The sequence below is a fragment of the Tachypleus tridentatus genome, chromosome 13, assembly GCF_004210375.1.
Source record: "Tachypleus tridentatus isolate NWPU-2018 chromosome 13, ASM421037v1, whole genome shotgun sequence".
Taxonomy (NCBI): Eukaryota; Metazoa; Arthropoda; class Merostomata; order Xiphosura; family Limulidae; genus Tachypleus; species Tachypleus tridentatus.
The window spans coordinates 177746717-177766107 of NC_134837.1; the positions used below are offsets into that span (position 1 = coordinate 177746717).

General features: G+C 33.1%; 1 protein-coding gene across 3 annotated transcripts in view; it reads left to right on the forward strand.

Annotated features, from left to right (window-relative positions):
- LOC143240188 (tubby-related protein 3-like) overlaps positions 1 to 19391 on the forward strand; it is a 109627-nt gene that overhangs the window by 84785 nt on the left and 5451 nt on the right. For all 3 annotated transcript variants that reach the window (XM_076482254.1, XM_076482253.1, XM_076482255.1), the window contains 7 exons: positions 4389 to 4597; positions 5832 to 6077; positions 6411 to 6523; positions 8770 to 8884; positions 15932 to 16030; positions 17868 to 17955; positions 18618 to 18701. In XM_076482254.1, the coding sequence (XP_076338369.1) occupies positions 4389 to 4597; positions 5832 to 6077; positions 6411 to 6523; positions 8770 to 8884; positions 15932 to 16030; positions 17868 to 17955; positions 18618 to 18701 (954 nt within the window). The remainder of the gene's footprint in view (positions 1 to 4388; positions 4598 to 5831; positions 6078 to 6410; positions 6524 to 8769; positions 8885 to 15931; positions 16031 to 17867; positions 17956 to 18617; positions 18702 to 19391) is intronic.

Below are 19391 nucleotides of genomic sequence, written 5' to 3' on the forward strand. Positions count from 1 at the left end.
AAAAAGCCATTGCGACCACAGAGGGCGCATATCCTGAAGATTTGATTCACAATTCTTGCAAAAAATACAGAAGTACTATTTTCACATAACCGCCTTTAATTTTAAAGTTATAGACGATATAAATGCAGGTGGCTAATAGCTGTCATCACCAATTCTTCGAATCGTCTTGTCTGACGTAATAGTAATATTTTACTGTCACCTCAAAATTTACAGTTCAAGCATTAACTCAACCACCATCTCAATCAAGTAAATCAAGAGTTATATTTAGAGGCTCAAAATGTTTTTTATTTAGAATATATCATTTTAATTTTACAGTTATGAATATAGAAATGTAAGACGAATATTTGTCTTTTATGATATGTGTTCCAACAACATTTTAATATATTTAAAATATTAAAATTACTATTATCTAACGATGACATAACAATAAGCAGTGTGGGAAATTATAATTTTTTATAATATTAAAACTATATTTCATCAAACAATAACCAGATCTTATTGAGAAAGAATGAAGCAAAAACTAACTGATATTACAAACTGATTCTTATTATTCCCACGTAACATTAAACACTATAGCAGCTAATAACCATAAGAAAATTGGCAAATACTAAATGTAAGAAAACAAAACGTAACATTTAAAAGCTAAAAACATATATTTCAAAGTAAGCAAACACTACGTGAACTTACATTAATTAGCAAGAGCATTTACAAATGCAAAATTATAAAATATAACTCCATATAGGTTTGTTTGTGTTTGTGTATTAATTCATTTGAATAATTTAAGATTGTTATTCATTTGCTCCTTTTATATTCGGTGTTAATTGAGCTTACAGAGTAATGTAAATTGAAACACATTTATTGAACATAAAACATCTAATACAGTGTGTCCGAAAATAAATATAACAACAATAAAGTTGAAACATTTCATTGATGTTTGAGACAACAACAATAAACTCATACAACTTCATTCTTGTTTGAGACAACAACAATAAACTCATACAACTTCATTCTTGTTTGAGACAACAATAAACTCATACAACTTCATTCTTGTTTGAGATAACAATAAACTCATACAACTTCATTCTTGTTTGAGATAACAATAAACTCATACAACTTCATTGTTGTTTAATATAACAATAAACTCATACAACTTCATTGTTGTTTGAGATGATAACAAAAAATTGAATGTAAATACAAGTTGCAAGCTTGTAAGTTTTGTTTTAGTAAGTTTCGTTTTATTTTTGTGTATTCGATGAACGAACTGTTATTGGTAATGCTTATCTACACATGCTACAAGAGTTCTTTATTCCACAAGTTCGAGAAACTACTGGCTTGTTACAAAGAGAGTTCTTTATTCCACAAGTTCGAGAAACTACTGGCTTGTTACAAAGAGAGTTCTTTATTCCACAAGTTCGAGAAACTACTGGCTTGTTACAAAGAGAGTTCTTTATTCCACAAGTTCGAGAAACTACTGGCTTGTTACAAAGAGAGTTCTTTATTCCACAAGTTCGAGAAACTACTGGCTTGTTACAAAGAGAGTTCTTTATTCCACAAGTTCGAGAAACTACTGGCTTGTTACAAAGAGAGTTCTTTATTCCACAAGTTCGAGAAACTACTGGCTTGTTACAAAGAGAGTTCTTTATTCCACAAGTTCGAGAAACTACTGGCTTGTTACAAAGAGAGTTCTTTATTCCACAAGTTCGAGAAACTACTGGCTTGTTACAAAGAGAGTTCTTTATTCCACAAGTTCGAGAAACTACTGGCTTGTTACAAAGAGAGTTCTTTATTCCACAAGTTCGAGAAACTACTGGCTTGTTACAAAGAGAGTTCTTTATTCCACAAGTTCGAGAAACTACTGGCTTGTTACTTGTTAAAGAGAGTTCTTTATTCCACAAGTTCGAGAAACTACTGGCTTGTTACAAAGAGAGTTCTTTATTCCACAAGTTCGAGAAACTACTGGCTTGTTACAAAGAGAGTTCTTTATTCCACAAGTTCGAGAAGCTACTGGCTTGTTACAAAGAGAGTTCTTTATTCTTTATTCCACAAGTTCGAGAAACTACTGGCTTGTTACAAAGAGAGTTCTTTATTCCACAAGTTCGAGAAACTACTGGCTTGTTACAAAGAGAGTTCTTTATTCCACAAGTTCGAGAAACTACTGGCTTGTTACAAAGAGAGTTCTTTATTCCACAAGTTCGAGAAACTACTGGCTTGTTACAAAGAGAGTTCTTTATTCCACAAGTTAGAGAAACTACTGGCTTGTTACAAAGAGAGTTCTTTATTCCACAAGTTCGAGAAGCTACTGGCTTGTTACAAAGAGAGTTCTTTATTCCACAAGTTCGAGAAACTACTGGCTTGTTACAAAGAGAGTTCTTTATTCCACAAGTTCGAGAAACTACTGGCTTGTTACAAAGAGAGTTCTTTATTCCACAAGTTCGAGAAGCTACTGGCTTGTTACAAAGATCTATATTTCCAACACGATGGAGCACCACCTCTCTTTGCTCAAAATGTTTAAAGTGTTTTTAAACCACAATTTGCTAGAGTGTTTGATTGTTAGGAGAAGACCTATCAAATGGCCCGCTCGTTCGCCTGATTTAACCCCTTTAGATTTTCATCTTTATGTTGTTGTTTTTGTAAACAAAAGTCTACCATAACAGCTAAAAGACCTTGAAGAACTGAAACCTGGGTTTCGTGACGCTATCTTACCCATCTCTACTTGCTTGTTGGAAAATGTTTTCCCTGAATCTGAACAAATCAGAATTAGATTAATTATAGCGAATGATCAAAGTCACATAGAAGTCCATTATTATTGAAACTAAATCCTACAAGTCTACTTCTTATATTTATATACAAATGTTGTTATCTCAAACAACAATAGCTTTCAGCTTTATTTTTCATATATTAATTTTCAGACGCACAGTAGTTCTTTTCGTTATAAGCTCACATAGCGTGAGTTTGTTTTCACAACGCTCGAGCATACAGCGACGCCACGACGATATGTTCACTGATACATATTAACATATTTATCTAACATAGTTTCTTACAAAACGATTACACTATGGAGAAACGTTCTAAAGAGTGTAAGAACGCCCTTCCGGTACGTTCTGTTGTGACCTTTATGTGGCTATTGTAGTATATGTGAGTGATATTTGAGTAAAAAAAATTGTATTTGGGCTTATCGAAATAATCACGATATACTAACTGTTTAAATTAACTTAAAACCGATTTATCAACAATATCTGATTTACAAGTTAGAATGTCATGTTTTTCTCTCAATTCTTTACCTTTAAATCGGGGGCTTTCTTGTTTTTGAAATTCGTTATAATCTTCGCAGTGATTATAAATTTCACATATTTAAGCGACAGTAAGATATAGATAACAGTACGACGTGAACATTGTAATGTTATTAATAAACAAAAGAATTCCAATAACGAACTCAAGTGTACGGTTCAACAATTTCTTATAATAGTCTCTTCTCTGGAGAGTTTTCAACAATTGCGCAGTAGTTGTGAATGATGTTTACCAGACAGAATTAAAAGCTTCTTAAAATTTAATAGATCTGGCAAACGTAAGTTGACCTAGAAATGTCGTACGTGCAGGTTTGTCAGTTTATATGATATTTCCTGCACACACAAGAACATGCTAAAAGGTGAACTACCATGACTTTACTTGATTTATTGTCTCTAAATATATTTTAAAAGAGATATCAATCCACATACTTAAAAGTCGAAATTACTCTAATAACCAGAAGTTTTCTTAAATTAATACAATTAGTTGCACTCGCCGAGTTAGTTTATTATATTGAACATAATTAGCTAATGATAACTGATTAAATAACGTCATAATGGTCACTACTTAAGAACGTGCATGAGAATAGTGGTTACTTTCTGGGACAGTTTACAGCCGATTATGTTTTTAGCCACATTTGATTAAAATTTCTAATTGGTCTGTATTGCGAATCGTATTAAGATCATAATTTAGTTTCATATCAAGTCGTTTAACTCTGTTTTAAGATGTGTAAGTTAGCTTAAGAAAGGTAAGTAAGACTGTATAACATAGACAAATAATTAAATAATAAATCTTAAGGATATCTAACTTAGCTTAACCAGTGAAGTACTTTAGTTTCAAGGTAATGAAGCTTACATAAACACACAGCGGCAAATTAAATTATACATATTAAAGATGTCTAAGTCATCATAAAGTAAGTAATGGAGTGTTTTATCTATGGGGTCCTCTGGTGGATCATCGGAGTTAAACCTGTAGACAGCGCAAAAATAGCCCATTGTGTGTTTTTTCGCGAAAGCAAGCAAAATCTTTAAGGTGTCAAACTTAGCAGTTATACAAATTTGTTTCTTGTTTTCAACCACTGACACTTCCTTCCTTTGTTGTAGAACTACAGTCGAAACTGAGCCTTTCTCCCGTAGTGGATCTTGAAGATGAGGATTATGAAAGCACACCTGTAATACCATCATCAGGACCACCAGCTCGTGCAGAAAAGCAGGAAGGTCAAGAAAACGTTCATCATAGTTTATCATCGACAACATCGGACTCTGGGACAGACAAACTGTCCCCTCAAGAGAGGAATTCTTCCCATGCCTTGGTCTGTTGATTCTTTACTCAATATTAATTTGTAATGTACAGAACTGTCAAACTACCCCTTCACCCCTCAGGAGAGGAATTCTTCCCATGCCTTGGTCTCTTGATTCTTTACTCAATATTAATTTGTAATGTACAGAACTGTCAGACTACCCCTTCACCCCTCAGGAGAGGAATTCTTTCCATGCCTTGGTCTCTTGATTCTTTACTCAATATTAATTTGTAATGTACAGAACTATCAAACTATCCCTTCCTCCCTCAGGAGAGGAATTCCTCCCATGCCTTGTTCTGTTAATTCTCTACTCAATATTAATTTGTAATGTACAGAACTATCAAACTACCCCTTCACCCTAAGGAGAGGATTTCTTCCCATGCCTTGTTCTGTTAATTTACTCAATATTAATTTGTAATGTACAGAACTATCAAACTACCCCTTCACCCTAAGGAGAGGATATCTTCCCATGCCTTGTTCTGTTAATTCTTTAATCAATATTAATTTGTAATGTACAGAACTATCAAACTACCCCTCCCCCCTAAGGAGAGGATTTCTTCCCATGCCTTGGTCCGTTGATTCTTTAGTCTGTTAGCTCTTTATTAACCATTTATTTCTAACAAGAAATACTCTACCTCGTACTTACGTCACTGTAATAATGTGACTAATACTTGTAGTTATTGCATTTTTATGTTATACATATAAACATGCAAAAATATATGTTTTGATGTATATAATTCCAATGATAACTAGCCTCTAAGGGTTTGTTTTAATTGGTATTATTAATAATTAACCTTCACTGTGTTATTTTACGTATTTCCAAGGACATCTAATTTCTACAGTTTTGTTTTAATTGGTTTTGTTAATAATTAACCTTTACTATGTTAGTGTATGTAATTCCAAGGATGGCTAATCTCTATAGTACTGTTCTAATTAATTTAGATATTGTAGGTAGTTCTGTAGATAATTGTCTTCTGATATATTATTTCATTTATTTTCAAACGTGAGCTTTTATGACTTTCAATAATAAATAAACAATTAGTATTTCAATACGAGTTTGAGCTTTGAAACAATTGTTACGTACTAACAATATTGGTTAGTTAACTGAAGACCATGAAAATCGTTCTTTTGTAAAGGTCCCTAGAAATGGATTAAAAACAGACCTAGTTTATAATACTTAAGACAAATCAATACGTTAATATTTACAATTTGCTTAATATCTGATAATATTAAATTACTCTTAAAGGTACGAGATTTCTCAACAGTTCCCGGCAGTGAAAATCAGGAAGAAGCGAATGTCGCAGATGACCACCCTCAGAACAAAGGTATCGGAAAAATGGAGGATCTACTCGATAACCTACCAGCTTTTGCCTTAGAGCCCTGTCCCCAGGGGTTGACTGTCCAGTGTCGAATCACAAGAGACAAAAAGGGAATGGATAGAGGTCTTTTTCCTACGTATTTTTTACACCTGGAGAAAGAAGACAGTAAAAAGGTTACGTAATGTTATGGTAATTTTACGCTTCCCGCCAGTTCACAAGTCGTTGATACAGATTACAAAAACTGTGTTGTATCAATGTTTCTCAAAAGAACGTGTCTACTTCACGTGAAGATTTCCTTTTGATTTTAAGAAAAGAGACACAAGTTTTCCTTTCTTAAGAGACAAAAACAGTCGATTAATTTGAATGTGCTGTCTTCATTGTAGATCCCAAAACTACTTGTGATGTTCAAAATCATTTTTACTAATATGTATAAACATGATCAGTGTTAACTGATATCAAACGTTGCTGGAATATTTTAATCTTTGCCTCCATATCTTTATCTTTAGGTGTTCCTTCTGGCAGCTCGTAAAAGGAAGAAAAGTGCGACTTCTAACTATCTGATTTCTGTTGATCCAACAGATTTGTCTCGAGGTGGGGATTCTTTCGTTGGTAAACTCAGGTACAGTTGTCCCTCTACTCAGAATTTTAATTCTTTCAACTGCTACAGAATTGTTTATCTTCGGTAAAAACTAAATATTAGTTAATGTGTTTTTCTGATATATCAGTTTGATATTTTTTGCTGTTAAAATTAGTAATATTGTAGGCTCAGCGGTGAGTGTGAAGGCTTATAACGGCAAAAATCGGGTTTCGATACCCGTGTCGAACACCGAACAGGTTGCTCATTGTGTAACTTGTGCTTAAAAACAAACAAACAATATTGTAGGGAAACAGTTCGCGTGTCGAATTTAAAAATCACCAGTTACAATTAATATTATTCAAAAACGAAAACTAGAAGACAATACCATTTAATATTTATGGTGTAAGTATTGTTCCAATGCTTACAGTCGGTAATAACATTTATAATGTAACTTTTGTGTCAAGACTAAATACATAATGGAAGTGAAGATTCATGGCATGAACACTGTCTTCTTGTTAAACGTAAAGAGCTACCTGTGCTATGTCACTGCGAATATCGAAACTCGATATTTAGCGTTAGAAATTCTGAAACTAACCTCTGAGCCGTTTGAAGAGAGCTAGGAATATTGTCTCGTCTAATACTACGAGAATTGTTAGTATAAGTGCTATTTCAATATGATGAAAGTATACAATACCAGCTAATATTCGTAATGTGGATTCTGTTTCAACGTAAAAACTAGTATACAATACCAGCTAATATTTGTAATGTGTATTCTGTTTAAACGTAAATTCTAGTATACAATACCAGCTAATATTCGTAATGTCGATTCTGTTTCAACGTAAAACCTAATATACAATACCAGTTAATATTCGTAATGTGGATTCTGTTTCAACGTAAAAACTAGTATACAATACCAGCTAATATTTGTAATGTGTATTCTGTTTCAACGTAAATTCTAGTATACAATACCAGCTAATATTCGTAATGTCGATTCTGTTTCAACGTAAAACCTAATATACAATACCAGTTAATATTCGTAATGTGGATTCTGTTTCAACGTAAAATCTAGTATACAATACCAGCTAATATTCGTAATGTGGATTCTGTTTCAACGTAAAATCTAGTATACAATACCAGCTAATATTCGTAATGTGTATTCTGTTTCAACGTAAAATCTAGTATGCAATTCTAGCTAATATTCGTAATGTGGATTCTGTTTCAACGTAAAATCTAGTATACAATTCCAGCTAATATTCGTAATGTGTATTCTGTTTCAACGTAAAATCTAGTATACAATTCCAGCTAATATTCTGATGTGTATTCTGTTTCAACGTAAAATCTAGTATACAATACTAGCTAATATTCATAATGTGGATTCTGTTTCAACGTAAAATCTAGTATACAATACTAGCTAATATTCGTGATGTGTATTCTGTTTCAACGTAAAATCTAGTATACAATTCCAGCTAATATTCATAATGTGGATTCTGTTTCAACGTAAAATCTAGTATACAATTCCAGCTAATATTCATAATGTGGATTCTGTTTCAACGTAAAATCTAGTATACAATACTAGCTATTTTTGGTGTGGTTTTTGTTGCAAGATAAGAATCTGTATGCGACACCAGCTCATATTCGTGTTGTAGGTATAAATGTTGTGTAAGAGCTGGTAAATAACACCAGCTAATATTCGTAGTGTGGGTGTTATTTCAACGTAAGAGCTAGTCTACAATACGAGCTGCAATGCTCGATATGGATATTGTTTCAATGTGAGAGTTATTTTGTGTATGTTTTTTTTTTTTTAATATTTGAACTAACAAGTTTTATCCGGCAAGATTTCTAGCGTGAGTACTGCTAGGGAATGATAGTTTTTGTCTTTTCGTTATAAGCCCATTTGTTTCACTGTTGTTACATACACATAAGTTTATTTTTCGTTTATTTTCATTTTGTTTTTGTTATTGTCGTCACAAATAAGAAATTATTGCAGTATTTTTGTCAGTAATGGATCCTTATTTAGACATGGATTTTAGGCTTATAAAATCAACACATAATTTTTAACCAAATATTAGACTTACGCAAAAAGACTTACTTATATTAAATATTAGACTTACTTAATAAAATAAGCACTTCCTAATGCTTTTAAAAGAAAAGAACTTTAACAATTTTTAAACGTTTTAACTTCAACATTTTAAAGTTGGAACTATTTTTAAAGTGAATAATGATAATAATAGGTGACAAGTGAATTTAATTTCAAAATGAGCTCACAAATCTTATATTCTTTGATATAGGTCCAACTTATTAGGAACCTCGTTCACTGTGTTCGACAACGGAGCTGGCCCCAAGGGGAGTAATATTATGGGTAACCGAGCAAACACGCGTTGTGAGATCGCCGCTATAATATACGTAAGTGACGGCCAATTATATCAAGACGCGAGGTGTATCTTAAGTTTGTAACTTAACACAGATCTCCAAACTTATTCACCAACTACTCGAACATTTCATGACTTTAAGTGGGTTTTTCGATTACCTTAATGGTTCTAGCGCCGTTCGTAAGTTGTGTATTTGTTATTTTTAGCTTATCTCAACTGCTAGCACCACCTGTCAAGATCACACACACACATAAAGTTTTCATCTCAGACGAACAACAACAAATTAATTTCATGCGAACTTCACCCAACTATTTCATCTCTCAAATTAGAAAGTATAACAACATCAAAAGTATTTAAACAGGTTCTCAACATGTGAAGGCTAATGAAACATTTTGCCTTAATTTCTAATTTTGTACAGAATTATCCTGCTTGTATCTTTAATTTATAGATGTCGCTTCAGGCAGTAAAGGCTCTTGGAAACTTAGTCCTAGTAAAATACACAAAAATTAATGATCGTTCATTTCTTAAAACTGTGAACAATATGAAGCCTCATCTCTTAACATCTTTTATTTCTGAACCGTAAGAGAGTTGATAATTTTATCAAAGAGTTATGGTTTTCTTTATTTAACGAAATGGTTGAGCTTCTGTATTTTTTTATTTCCCAGATTGTCAGTTTTAACACAGAGAAACGCAAGTTTCAGTCTATTTTCGTATGTTGGTTACTCTTCAACCACCAGTAAATTTAACAATGAATGAGTTGCACTGTTTTCCTCATTGTATCCCTGTTTGAGTTTGTTAATCAACGGACTTTCCAGAAAGTTTAGTAATTAACATAATCAAATCAGCACTCATTGATCAATAGGTCGTATATTATCGAAAATGTAAAATATTAGCATTATTTTACCTTTCACCAGTAAACTTAAACAAGAGAGATTTCCAAACCAGGTCTTGTCCCCTGTGGTGATGAACCAAAGCTATTATGTACGGTGTATAAAATGGCATTTTCTCTGTACAAGTGTTATATATGTTAATATCTGTACTAGAAGAGCACAAAACTGTAACAGTACCACTAATTACACTTTCTATCCTGCTGATTTAGTTTTAACACCTGCTATAGTTAATTCGATGGCTCTGAATTTGGAAAATACCTCCTTTTTTCTCTACCAGGTCTGAGTATTTAAAAATTTACTAGTATAGTAAATTTCCATGACGACTGGAAACCAGTTAGAATATACAATTAAAATATGAAGAAATAAAGGTGCATATTTTTAAATGAAACCGTGCGCAAAAAAAACAAAACATATCGACAGTATTATATTATATGACTATACCTGCACTTTCTACGATCCATTATACCACTATATTTATTGGGTTGGTTTGGTTTGTTTTGTTTTGAATTTTGCGCAAAGCTACACGAGGGCTATCTGCACTAGCCGTCCCTAATTTAGCGGTGTAAGACTGGAGAGAAAGCAAGTAGTCATCACCACCCACCGCCAACTCTTGGGCTACTCTTTTACCAATGAATAGTGGGATTGACCGTCACATTATAACGTCTCCACGTCTAAAAGGGAGAGCATGTTTGGTATGACGGGATTCGAACCCGCGACCCTCGGATTGCCATGCCTGGCCATGCTGGGCCTATATTTATTGCAGTTAAATTTTAAAATTCAATCTGAGAAAAAAAACAAAACAAACTAGTAATTACTAAAAGTATAATTAACATGAAAATATAATAATTATTAAAAAATATAATTAATATATTGAAAGTATGAATATACCATAATTAATTATAAGAATAAATGAACTTTGTGATTTCGTTTTCCGGCTTTTCTGGGAAAATGGGAAAACCTGACCTGACACTAAAAAACTGGTCATTTTCGGATTCAGCGTACTTTTTCCCTATATAAACAACCGTTACTTTCAAGTCAGCAAGAAGTATGCAGGGCAGTGTTATTTAACGTACCAGTTGAATAATTGTAATTATACATTATTACCCAAATACTGAAGCCTGGCATGGCCAGGTGGTTAAGGCATTTGACTCGTAATCCGAGGGTCGCGGATTACGAAAACTGGTCGCACCAAACATGCTCGCTCTTTTAGCTGTGTAGGCGTTATAATGTGACGGTCAATCCCACTTTTCGTTGGTAAAAGAGTAGCCCAAAAGTTGGCAGTGGGTGGTGATGACTAGCTGCATTCCCTCTAGTCTTACACTGCTAAATGATGGACGGTTAGCATAGATAGCCTTCGTGTAGCTTTGCGCGAAATTCAAAACAAACAAACCCTTTCTTGTAGATTAGAAAATTAAAACCATTTAGTACGCTCTCTATAGTAATCTAGGAGAAATAGAAGTAACTGCTACTCTGACACTGGTAAAACAACTGTTGCCGTTTTTTTTGTCAAGTTAATAAAGATGATTTATAACTTTCTCTACAAAAATTGAGCACGTTATATTAAAAACAAGTTTGGAGCCACATCGCGTCGTTACAGTCCATGTCGCCACGTGAGGTCATGCTTTTTCTGATGACTGTCCATGTTGACAGTGAGATTCCATTCGAAGAGACTCCGTCTTAAGACTGTGGTGCCTGAAGCATTCTTCACCGTCAACGCTTTCCGTAAGTCATCTAGTGTAAAGACAGTAGTTTACCAACATTCATTTCAATTATTTTATCGCACAGAAATCTGTAGGAGGCCTTAGCAGTATGTCTTCCTTATAGAATATTATTGAATACCCATTTTATTTTCCATTTACTTGAGGTATGCGGCGGTTGAACGGTTATGTTCCTTCATTGTTATAGTGCATACTGTTTTCCGGGATACCTGGTTAACTTTGATCTTTGTGTTAGTAAATTCTTACTTGCTACAACATTTACTTACCATGGTTGGTCTCTTTCTGGAGGTTGCTAGTACCCCAAGTTGATCCATATTTCTTTGTTTTCCGTGCCATTAAATACAAGGAAATTCAAAATCCTCGATCTGAAAATATCTTTACGATCTAAGTATATGAACATTGTGTGTCACCATAAAGGGCAGTTACATACCTTTTCCCAAGAGGTCATCAATTTCTGGTAGTGTCGCAATATATATGAACCGCCAAACAGTAACATAATTTAGTTATATGGCATTCTGCTTCACCACAACTTTACAGTGGCTGTTCTTGTCACGTGATTGTTTGATTAGCATATTTTTAATCGGTTTCATATACCGTGTTCAACCCTTTGTAATAAGTGAAGGGTAATAACACCAATTACCTTTCTCTTGCTGCTGTGCTTACGTCATTTTTTGTATGATTTGAACTTTGTTTTACAAGAGTTTTCCAAGTATAATCGTGTTGCAAATATATAAGGTACTTGTTTAACCGTTAGAAGTAAAACAATTAATACACAATGAAAAAATGTTAGAGGTTTAATATATACTTGTTAAACGTTAGAGATATCGTATACTGGTCGACTGTTAGAGGTATAATACACACTGGCCAGGTGTTAGACGTCTAATATTCTTTAGTAGACTGTTAAAAGTTTTATTTATGTACACTGATCGAAAGTTTGAGGTTTAATATAATTTTATCGACGCTTACAACTTTTTTTTTTTACAGAAATGAAGAAAGTTTTAATATAGAAAGCCCTAAATGTCTTGCTTAGTGGATTTTATAAGGATTTCTCGCAAGTTTCACTGCGATTCTTTTAACTATTTCTCAAACGAAAGAAAATAAAAACCATCAAGGAATAAGTGTATTTGAAAATAAGAAATATGACTGTTTTCTGAAAGAGATGTAACTTTATAAAATGTGTCTAATAACACCGGACAAAAACCAAAAAGGTTTATCCTACTACTAGAAAGAAATCTAACGTGTTGCTTAGTAATTTGACTATTCTGATTCTAAAATTAATGTTGAAAATTATTAGTTGCCTCTACTTTCGAGTTATGATAAATTTATTCAAAATATTCGTGCATATCGTGAAATAATGTTTTCCTTAATATAGTAACACCAATTTAAAGATAGCACACAATAGTAACACCAATTTAAAGACAGCACACAATAGTAACACCAATTTAAAGACAGCACATAATAGTAACACCGAATTTAAAGACAGTACATAATAGTAACACCAATTTAAAGACAGCACACAATAGTAACACCAATTTAAAGACAGCACATAATAGTAACACCGAATTTAAAGACAGCACATATTAGTAACACCAATTTAAAGACAGCACATAATAGTAACACCGAATTTAAAGACAGTACATAATAGTAACACCAATTTAAAGACAGCACATAATAGTAACACCGAATTTAAAGACAGCACATATTAGTAACACCAATTTAAAGACTGTACATAATAGTAACACCAATTTAAAGACAGCACACAATAGTAACACCAATTTAAAGACAGCACACAATAGTAACACCAATTTAAAGACAGCACATAATAGTAACACCGAATTTAAAGACAGTACATAATAGTAACACCAATTTAAAGACAGCACACAATAGTAACACTAATTTAAAGACAGCACATAATAGTAACACCGAATTTAAAGACAGTACATATTAGTAACACCAATTTAAAGACAGTACATAATAGTAACACCAATTTAAAGACAGCACACAATAGTAACACCAATTTAAAGACAGCACACAATAGTAACACTAATTTAAAGACAGCACATAATAGTAACACCGAATTTAAAGACAGCACATATTAGTAACACCAATTTAAAGACAGTACATAATAGTAACACCGAATTTAAAGACAGTACATAATAGTAACACCAATTTAAAGACAGCACACAATAGTAACACCAATTTAAAGACAGCACATAATAGTAACACCGAATTTAAAGACAGCACATATTAGTAACACCAATTTAAAGACTGTACATAATAGTAACACCAATTTAAAGACAGCACACAATAGTAACACCAATTTAAAGACAGCACATAATAGTAACACCGAATTTAAAGACAGTACATAATAGTAACACCAATTTAAAGACAGCACACAATAGTAACACTAATTTAAAGACAGCACATAATAGTAACACCGAATTTAAAGACAGTACATATTAGTAACACCAATTTAAAGACAGTACATAATAGTAACACCAATTTAAAGACAGCACACAATAGTAACACTAATTTAAAGACAGCACATAATAGTAACACCGAATTTAAAGACAGTACATATTAGTAACACCAATTTAAAGACAGTACATAATAGTAACACCAATTTAAAGACAGCACACAATAGTAACACCAATTTAAAGACAGCACACAATAGTAACACCAATTTAAAGACAGCACACAATAGTGACACCAATTCAAAGACAGCACATATTAGTAACACCAATTTAAAGACAGCACACAATAGTAACACCAATTTAAAGACAGCACATAATAGTAACACCAATTTAAAGACAGTACATAATAGTAACACCAATTCAAAGACATCACATAATAGTAACACCAATTTAAAAACAGCACATAATAGTAACACCAATTTAGAAAGCAATGTATACAATAAAATTAAGTTCTGAAAACACATTCTGTTCAAAACTTTCGTCATGGTATTATTTTTGTTTTACAAAATATCTGCTTGACTTGTATCACCTTTTGTGTATGTTCTTAGTTTGACGCTGCAACAACCAACAGTAATCTCTTGTCATCGCAGGATTTCAGCCTCTTTTATGACTGTTCTATTGTAGAAATATTGTGGTGGAAGCGCTCACCATGCTCGTCTCTTACTGCACCTAGATCATTTGGAAAGAATTCCAAATGGGAGCATAAGAAGCGCATCTTTAGAGGCATCCTAGACTCTATTTTCTTGTAGTTCTCGAACATATCATCACAGTTTATGGGTTCCAGTTTAATAGAAGTTAAGGAAGAAACACATTTTGAACATTCATTAAAGATTGCTACTCGATATTCTGTTTCCATGATATGTAATTCTTACTGGCCGTTTATTCTTTCCGAAATTGCTTTTTACATCTCGGCTGTCCCAGGGATAGAAAAACAACAACGTTTGGTATACCTACTCTACAGGCTTAGCAAGAGTGCAACAGTTATTAGATCACCACATAATGTTCTACCTACGGTGATCGTATTTGATTACCTCAAGTATAATCTGTGTGCTTTAATAAGTTTCTTTTATGTTCACAGCATAGGCAACAGGAATCGATGACTTAATGTTTCCATTATGCACAAACAAGCACAGCTTTCAAACTAACTTTAGATAGAAAAGTATCCATTCTTGAAGAAGATGTTCAGTACCTAATTCTTCCATTAATGCATCAGCATTTGTACATGAACACAAAATATCTTGTGTGTTTTAGCGAGACTAGTGGTGACTTTGGTAAACTGATATTCTTTTTCCAGGAACTAATCATTTCTATTGCTGTAAAAAAAACACCAAGAAGTTCCTCATGCCGATTTGGTAGAGATAAGTCACGAATCAGATCATTTAGATTTTCTTTTGTGATCAGATGAGACACTTTATGTTGAAGTGTCACAAAAAATAGAATTACTAGACGAAGATGATGAATATCATTCATTGTCTTCTTCACAGGATAACTCTTCTGTTTTCCATTTCGCTGATGATGTCGCATTGGAGAACCTTTCCATGAGGTACTGGTTTCATTGCAGATGCAATGTCTGGATATTTAATCTATTGTTTAGATTTGCTTGAATATCCAGAAACATTAGTCATGCAAGAATAACAGCCAGTTAGATTATCTTTTGGCTCACGTCATATTGTGGGAATTGCAAATAGCTTACTTGGTCTCATCTTATGGAACCACTGTGTTAAACCAGATGTGTAAACTGTATAGCACACGTGTGAATCACAATGTTTTTCTGAACATAAAACTGTTATGCAATAATGAAACACTATTACTGATCATAGTGATGTACCATGACAGTAGTTTTTACTAGTTGATGATGTTTTTGATCAGATAAAAGTAACTTAACAAAACTCAAAGTTTGTTGTTTATTCATAAGACAGTCATAAAGTTTACCTATTCGCGTTTGAGTCCTGGTATGGTTTAGTTGTGGTGTTTTGAAACTATTAATGACTTCTTGCAGGAAACTAATGTGCTTGGATTTAAAGGACCTAGAAAAATGACAGTTATTTTACCGGCTATGACGAGTGAACACAAAAGAGTAGAAATTCAACCTATATCCGTAAGTAAATTGATATTTTTGGTTGGTATCATAAGATGCACTACCTAAGGACAATATCGCATATCAAGTTTCACATCCACGTAATGACAGGAAATTTTGACGTGTTACAGAAACATTAAACAGCTAAGAACTGCGACGAATAGCAATATAAGACTAGACCTTTCTGTTAAAAAAAAAGAAAACTATTATGTTAAGAAGGACTTAGTTTTTTTCTATATGTACAATGAAAGTTAAGATCAGTGTTTTAATTTTTATGGCACTGAACGTTTCGAAAACTACAACCTTACCAGATTAAACCTCATCCTTACGACGCATTCAGAAAACTAGATCTAATGATTGTTTTATTTTTCAAATACTTGGGTAACTGTGACTGTTAATTGATAATTTCGTTCTGAACGACTCCTACTGTTTGGAATAACCAGATAAGAGGCACCTGAATTTAATGTATATTCATTCTTAATTTAGATCTACTAACCCCAGGTATAGCAACCAGTTAGCACCATCCAGCACCATTACTAGCCGAACAGCAGGATTTTATATCACTCTTATACCAACCCCACAGCTGAAAATGCGCAGCGTATTGAGTCGAATATTGCGACTCGAACCTTGGACCTTCCGATTACCAGCCCAGGAAGTTTAATACTAAACTAATTGCAACCTGGTGTAAACACACACGTAAATACGATAAATATAATAAAATATACTGAACACAGCTTGATGGTAACGGCGAGATATTATTTTAATTGAAACTTATTTTGCCATAAAATCGACGACGAAATTTCTTTATGCAAAAAGGTTTGGTTTACTGAGTTTATCATTTAAACCTTTATAATTGTTCTGCATGACATCAGACTTACGTTACTCAGAGAATACCGTCGCTGTAAACCACGACTAATTACAAAACTGATGGCATAAAATGTTATTTAAGAGAAACGTTATTCTCTAAATTCATTTCTTTGTTTTTAAAGTGTTAATAAAACTTTATTGGTAAAATATTTCATATTGATGTTATTAAGTTCCTTATGTCATCCGCCCGGCATGGCCAGGTGGTTAAGGCATTCGACTCCTAATCTGAAGGTCGCGGCTTCGACTCCTCGTCACACCAAACGTGCTCATATTTTCAGCCGTGGGGACGTTATAATATTGCAATCAATCCCACTATTCGTTGGTAAAAGAGGTGGCGGCGGGTGGTGATGACTAGCTGTCTTCCTTCTAGTCTTACAAACCAAACTTAATGTCATCTCGTAGTACTTTTGCAACAGTATATTTACATTATCCTTCTCACTTGATAATGAAGAACCAACCTTTAATAGCCTTGTCATTGACACTGTTGAGATCCATATGTAATCAACGAAAATAATTTATTAACACAAATCTTTATGTGTTTCAAATAGGGGCGCCATCTGTTGGTCTTAATATATGGTTTATTTCAGGTTTTTTATTTGTTTTTTACCATCATAAATACTTCTATCATATAAAAACAAGAATTTAAATAAATCGGTGGCATCAAGTGAGCTTCTCAGCACTGTTTCAAATAGCTACGCCATCTATTGGTGTTGATCTGTAGTATATTTGACTTCTTTTTTGTTTTTTATCCACCATAAATGCCTTACTATACTATATGGTATATACAAACAAGAATTTAAATACTCGATGATACCTAGTGAGTGTCTCAGCACCATTATAAGACGTTACTGCCTGCAAAGTCCAGACCAGATGAGGAAAAAAACAAAAACAATTTTCTCCGTTACGTAATTACTTTCGGTCACACACTTTTTTTTCATTTCATAAGTTTATTTTTAACTTTATGTTTTGTAAATATTTGTTGTTTTCGTAGGAGAGTGATAGTTTGATAGAAAGATGGCGGAACAAGAATATGGAAAATCTTCTGGATCTGCATAACAAAACACCAGTTTGGAATGATGGTAACTATGGATTTGTTAGCTGATCGTAAAGAAATACTAATAAACTCCATTCTTATAAAGTAAAATAAGGTTAATAAATGGGTATTGAATGACGGAAATTGTTAAATAAATAGTTTATGTAATGATAACGTTGAGAAAGATATAATTGTAGCTCTAAGGAACAACATTACTTACTAAACATTTTGGTAAAGAAATAAAACATCGTGGAAACACTGCGAAAATGTTAACTTTAATTCAATGCGGACTATCAGCAACATGAAACAACGCATGCCTTTTAAAAAACGCTTGATTTGTTATAGACACTGCAGAAGTAGCTTTTTGTACGAAACTGAGGCTCATTAGTTTAGTTGGAACACAAATACTATAACGTAAGGATTGTTACGTTATGTAACAATATTACATATTGCCATGTAATAATGTATTACATTATTTTAATAAAATTACAATATTAATATAGTAATAAAAATATATGTATAGAACTATTCATTGTTGGTAAATTTTGAAAGGTTTCGCACGACACGGTCCAAAATCAATATTTAAAGACAAGTAATAATCAAAAAGTAGATTGTTAACGTCGGTTGACTTTTTTGTTAGAATAAAAAATTGTGTCTTACTTCAATAACATTACAAACTACGACAACAACAACTAACCTCCATTACAGATACTCAGTCCTACGTCTTGAATTTTCATGGTCGTGTGACGCAAGCATCGGTTAAGAATTTTCAAATTGTTCACGACAACGATGGTGAGTTGTTTTTTTTTAATTCCCCCTTTGATTATAGTGTTTCTTGCAATTAAGACCTAAGTTGACGAACGAATACAATCACGATGAGGTTAACCAATGTCTTATTTGTTTTAATACTCATTGTACATATATATATATTTTAGTGATATATTTATATATATTGTACACTTATAAGACCATTCTTCATGTCATATCTAGCGTTGAGTTTTATTAAGCGCTAATTGCACTTTATAAGAACCAGGTTTCTGGTCCAGTGCTGAGATTTTGATTATAACTTTCACCACTGTCAACTGTGACACTCTGGTGACTATTGTTACGAAATATTGTCCGAAACTACAGTTTCTATTGTAAAATCCTTCTGTGGATGATGGTGAAGGTAAACTTAGGAGTTTTCTGTAAACTATCTATTATTTTGACTTTGGCAAACAATAAATGCATATTTAAGCTGCATCAAAAGACTTGACACTGCATGTGGACGAATGAGATTGTTGTGATTGTAATTTCAATGGCTATCTGTTTTCCATGAAAGTAGCCATTGACTTCGAGATGTAGCTTTTCAACTGTAAATCCCCGTCTAATGTCGCGTATTGCTGTTTCTTCCTAATTGGGCTTTTGGGTGCAGAAGATATTCCTTCGTGACCCCTTTTTTTTTTTAGATGAGGGTATTTCTCCATATTGGGAGCTGTATGG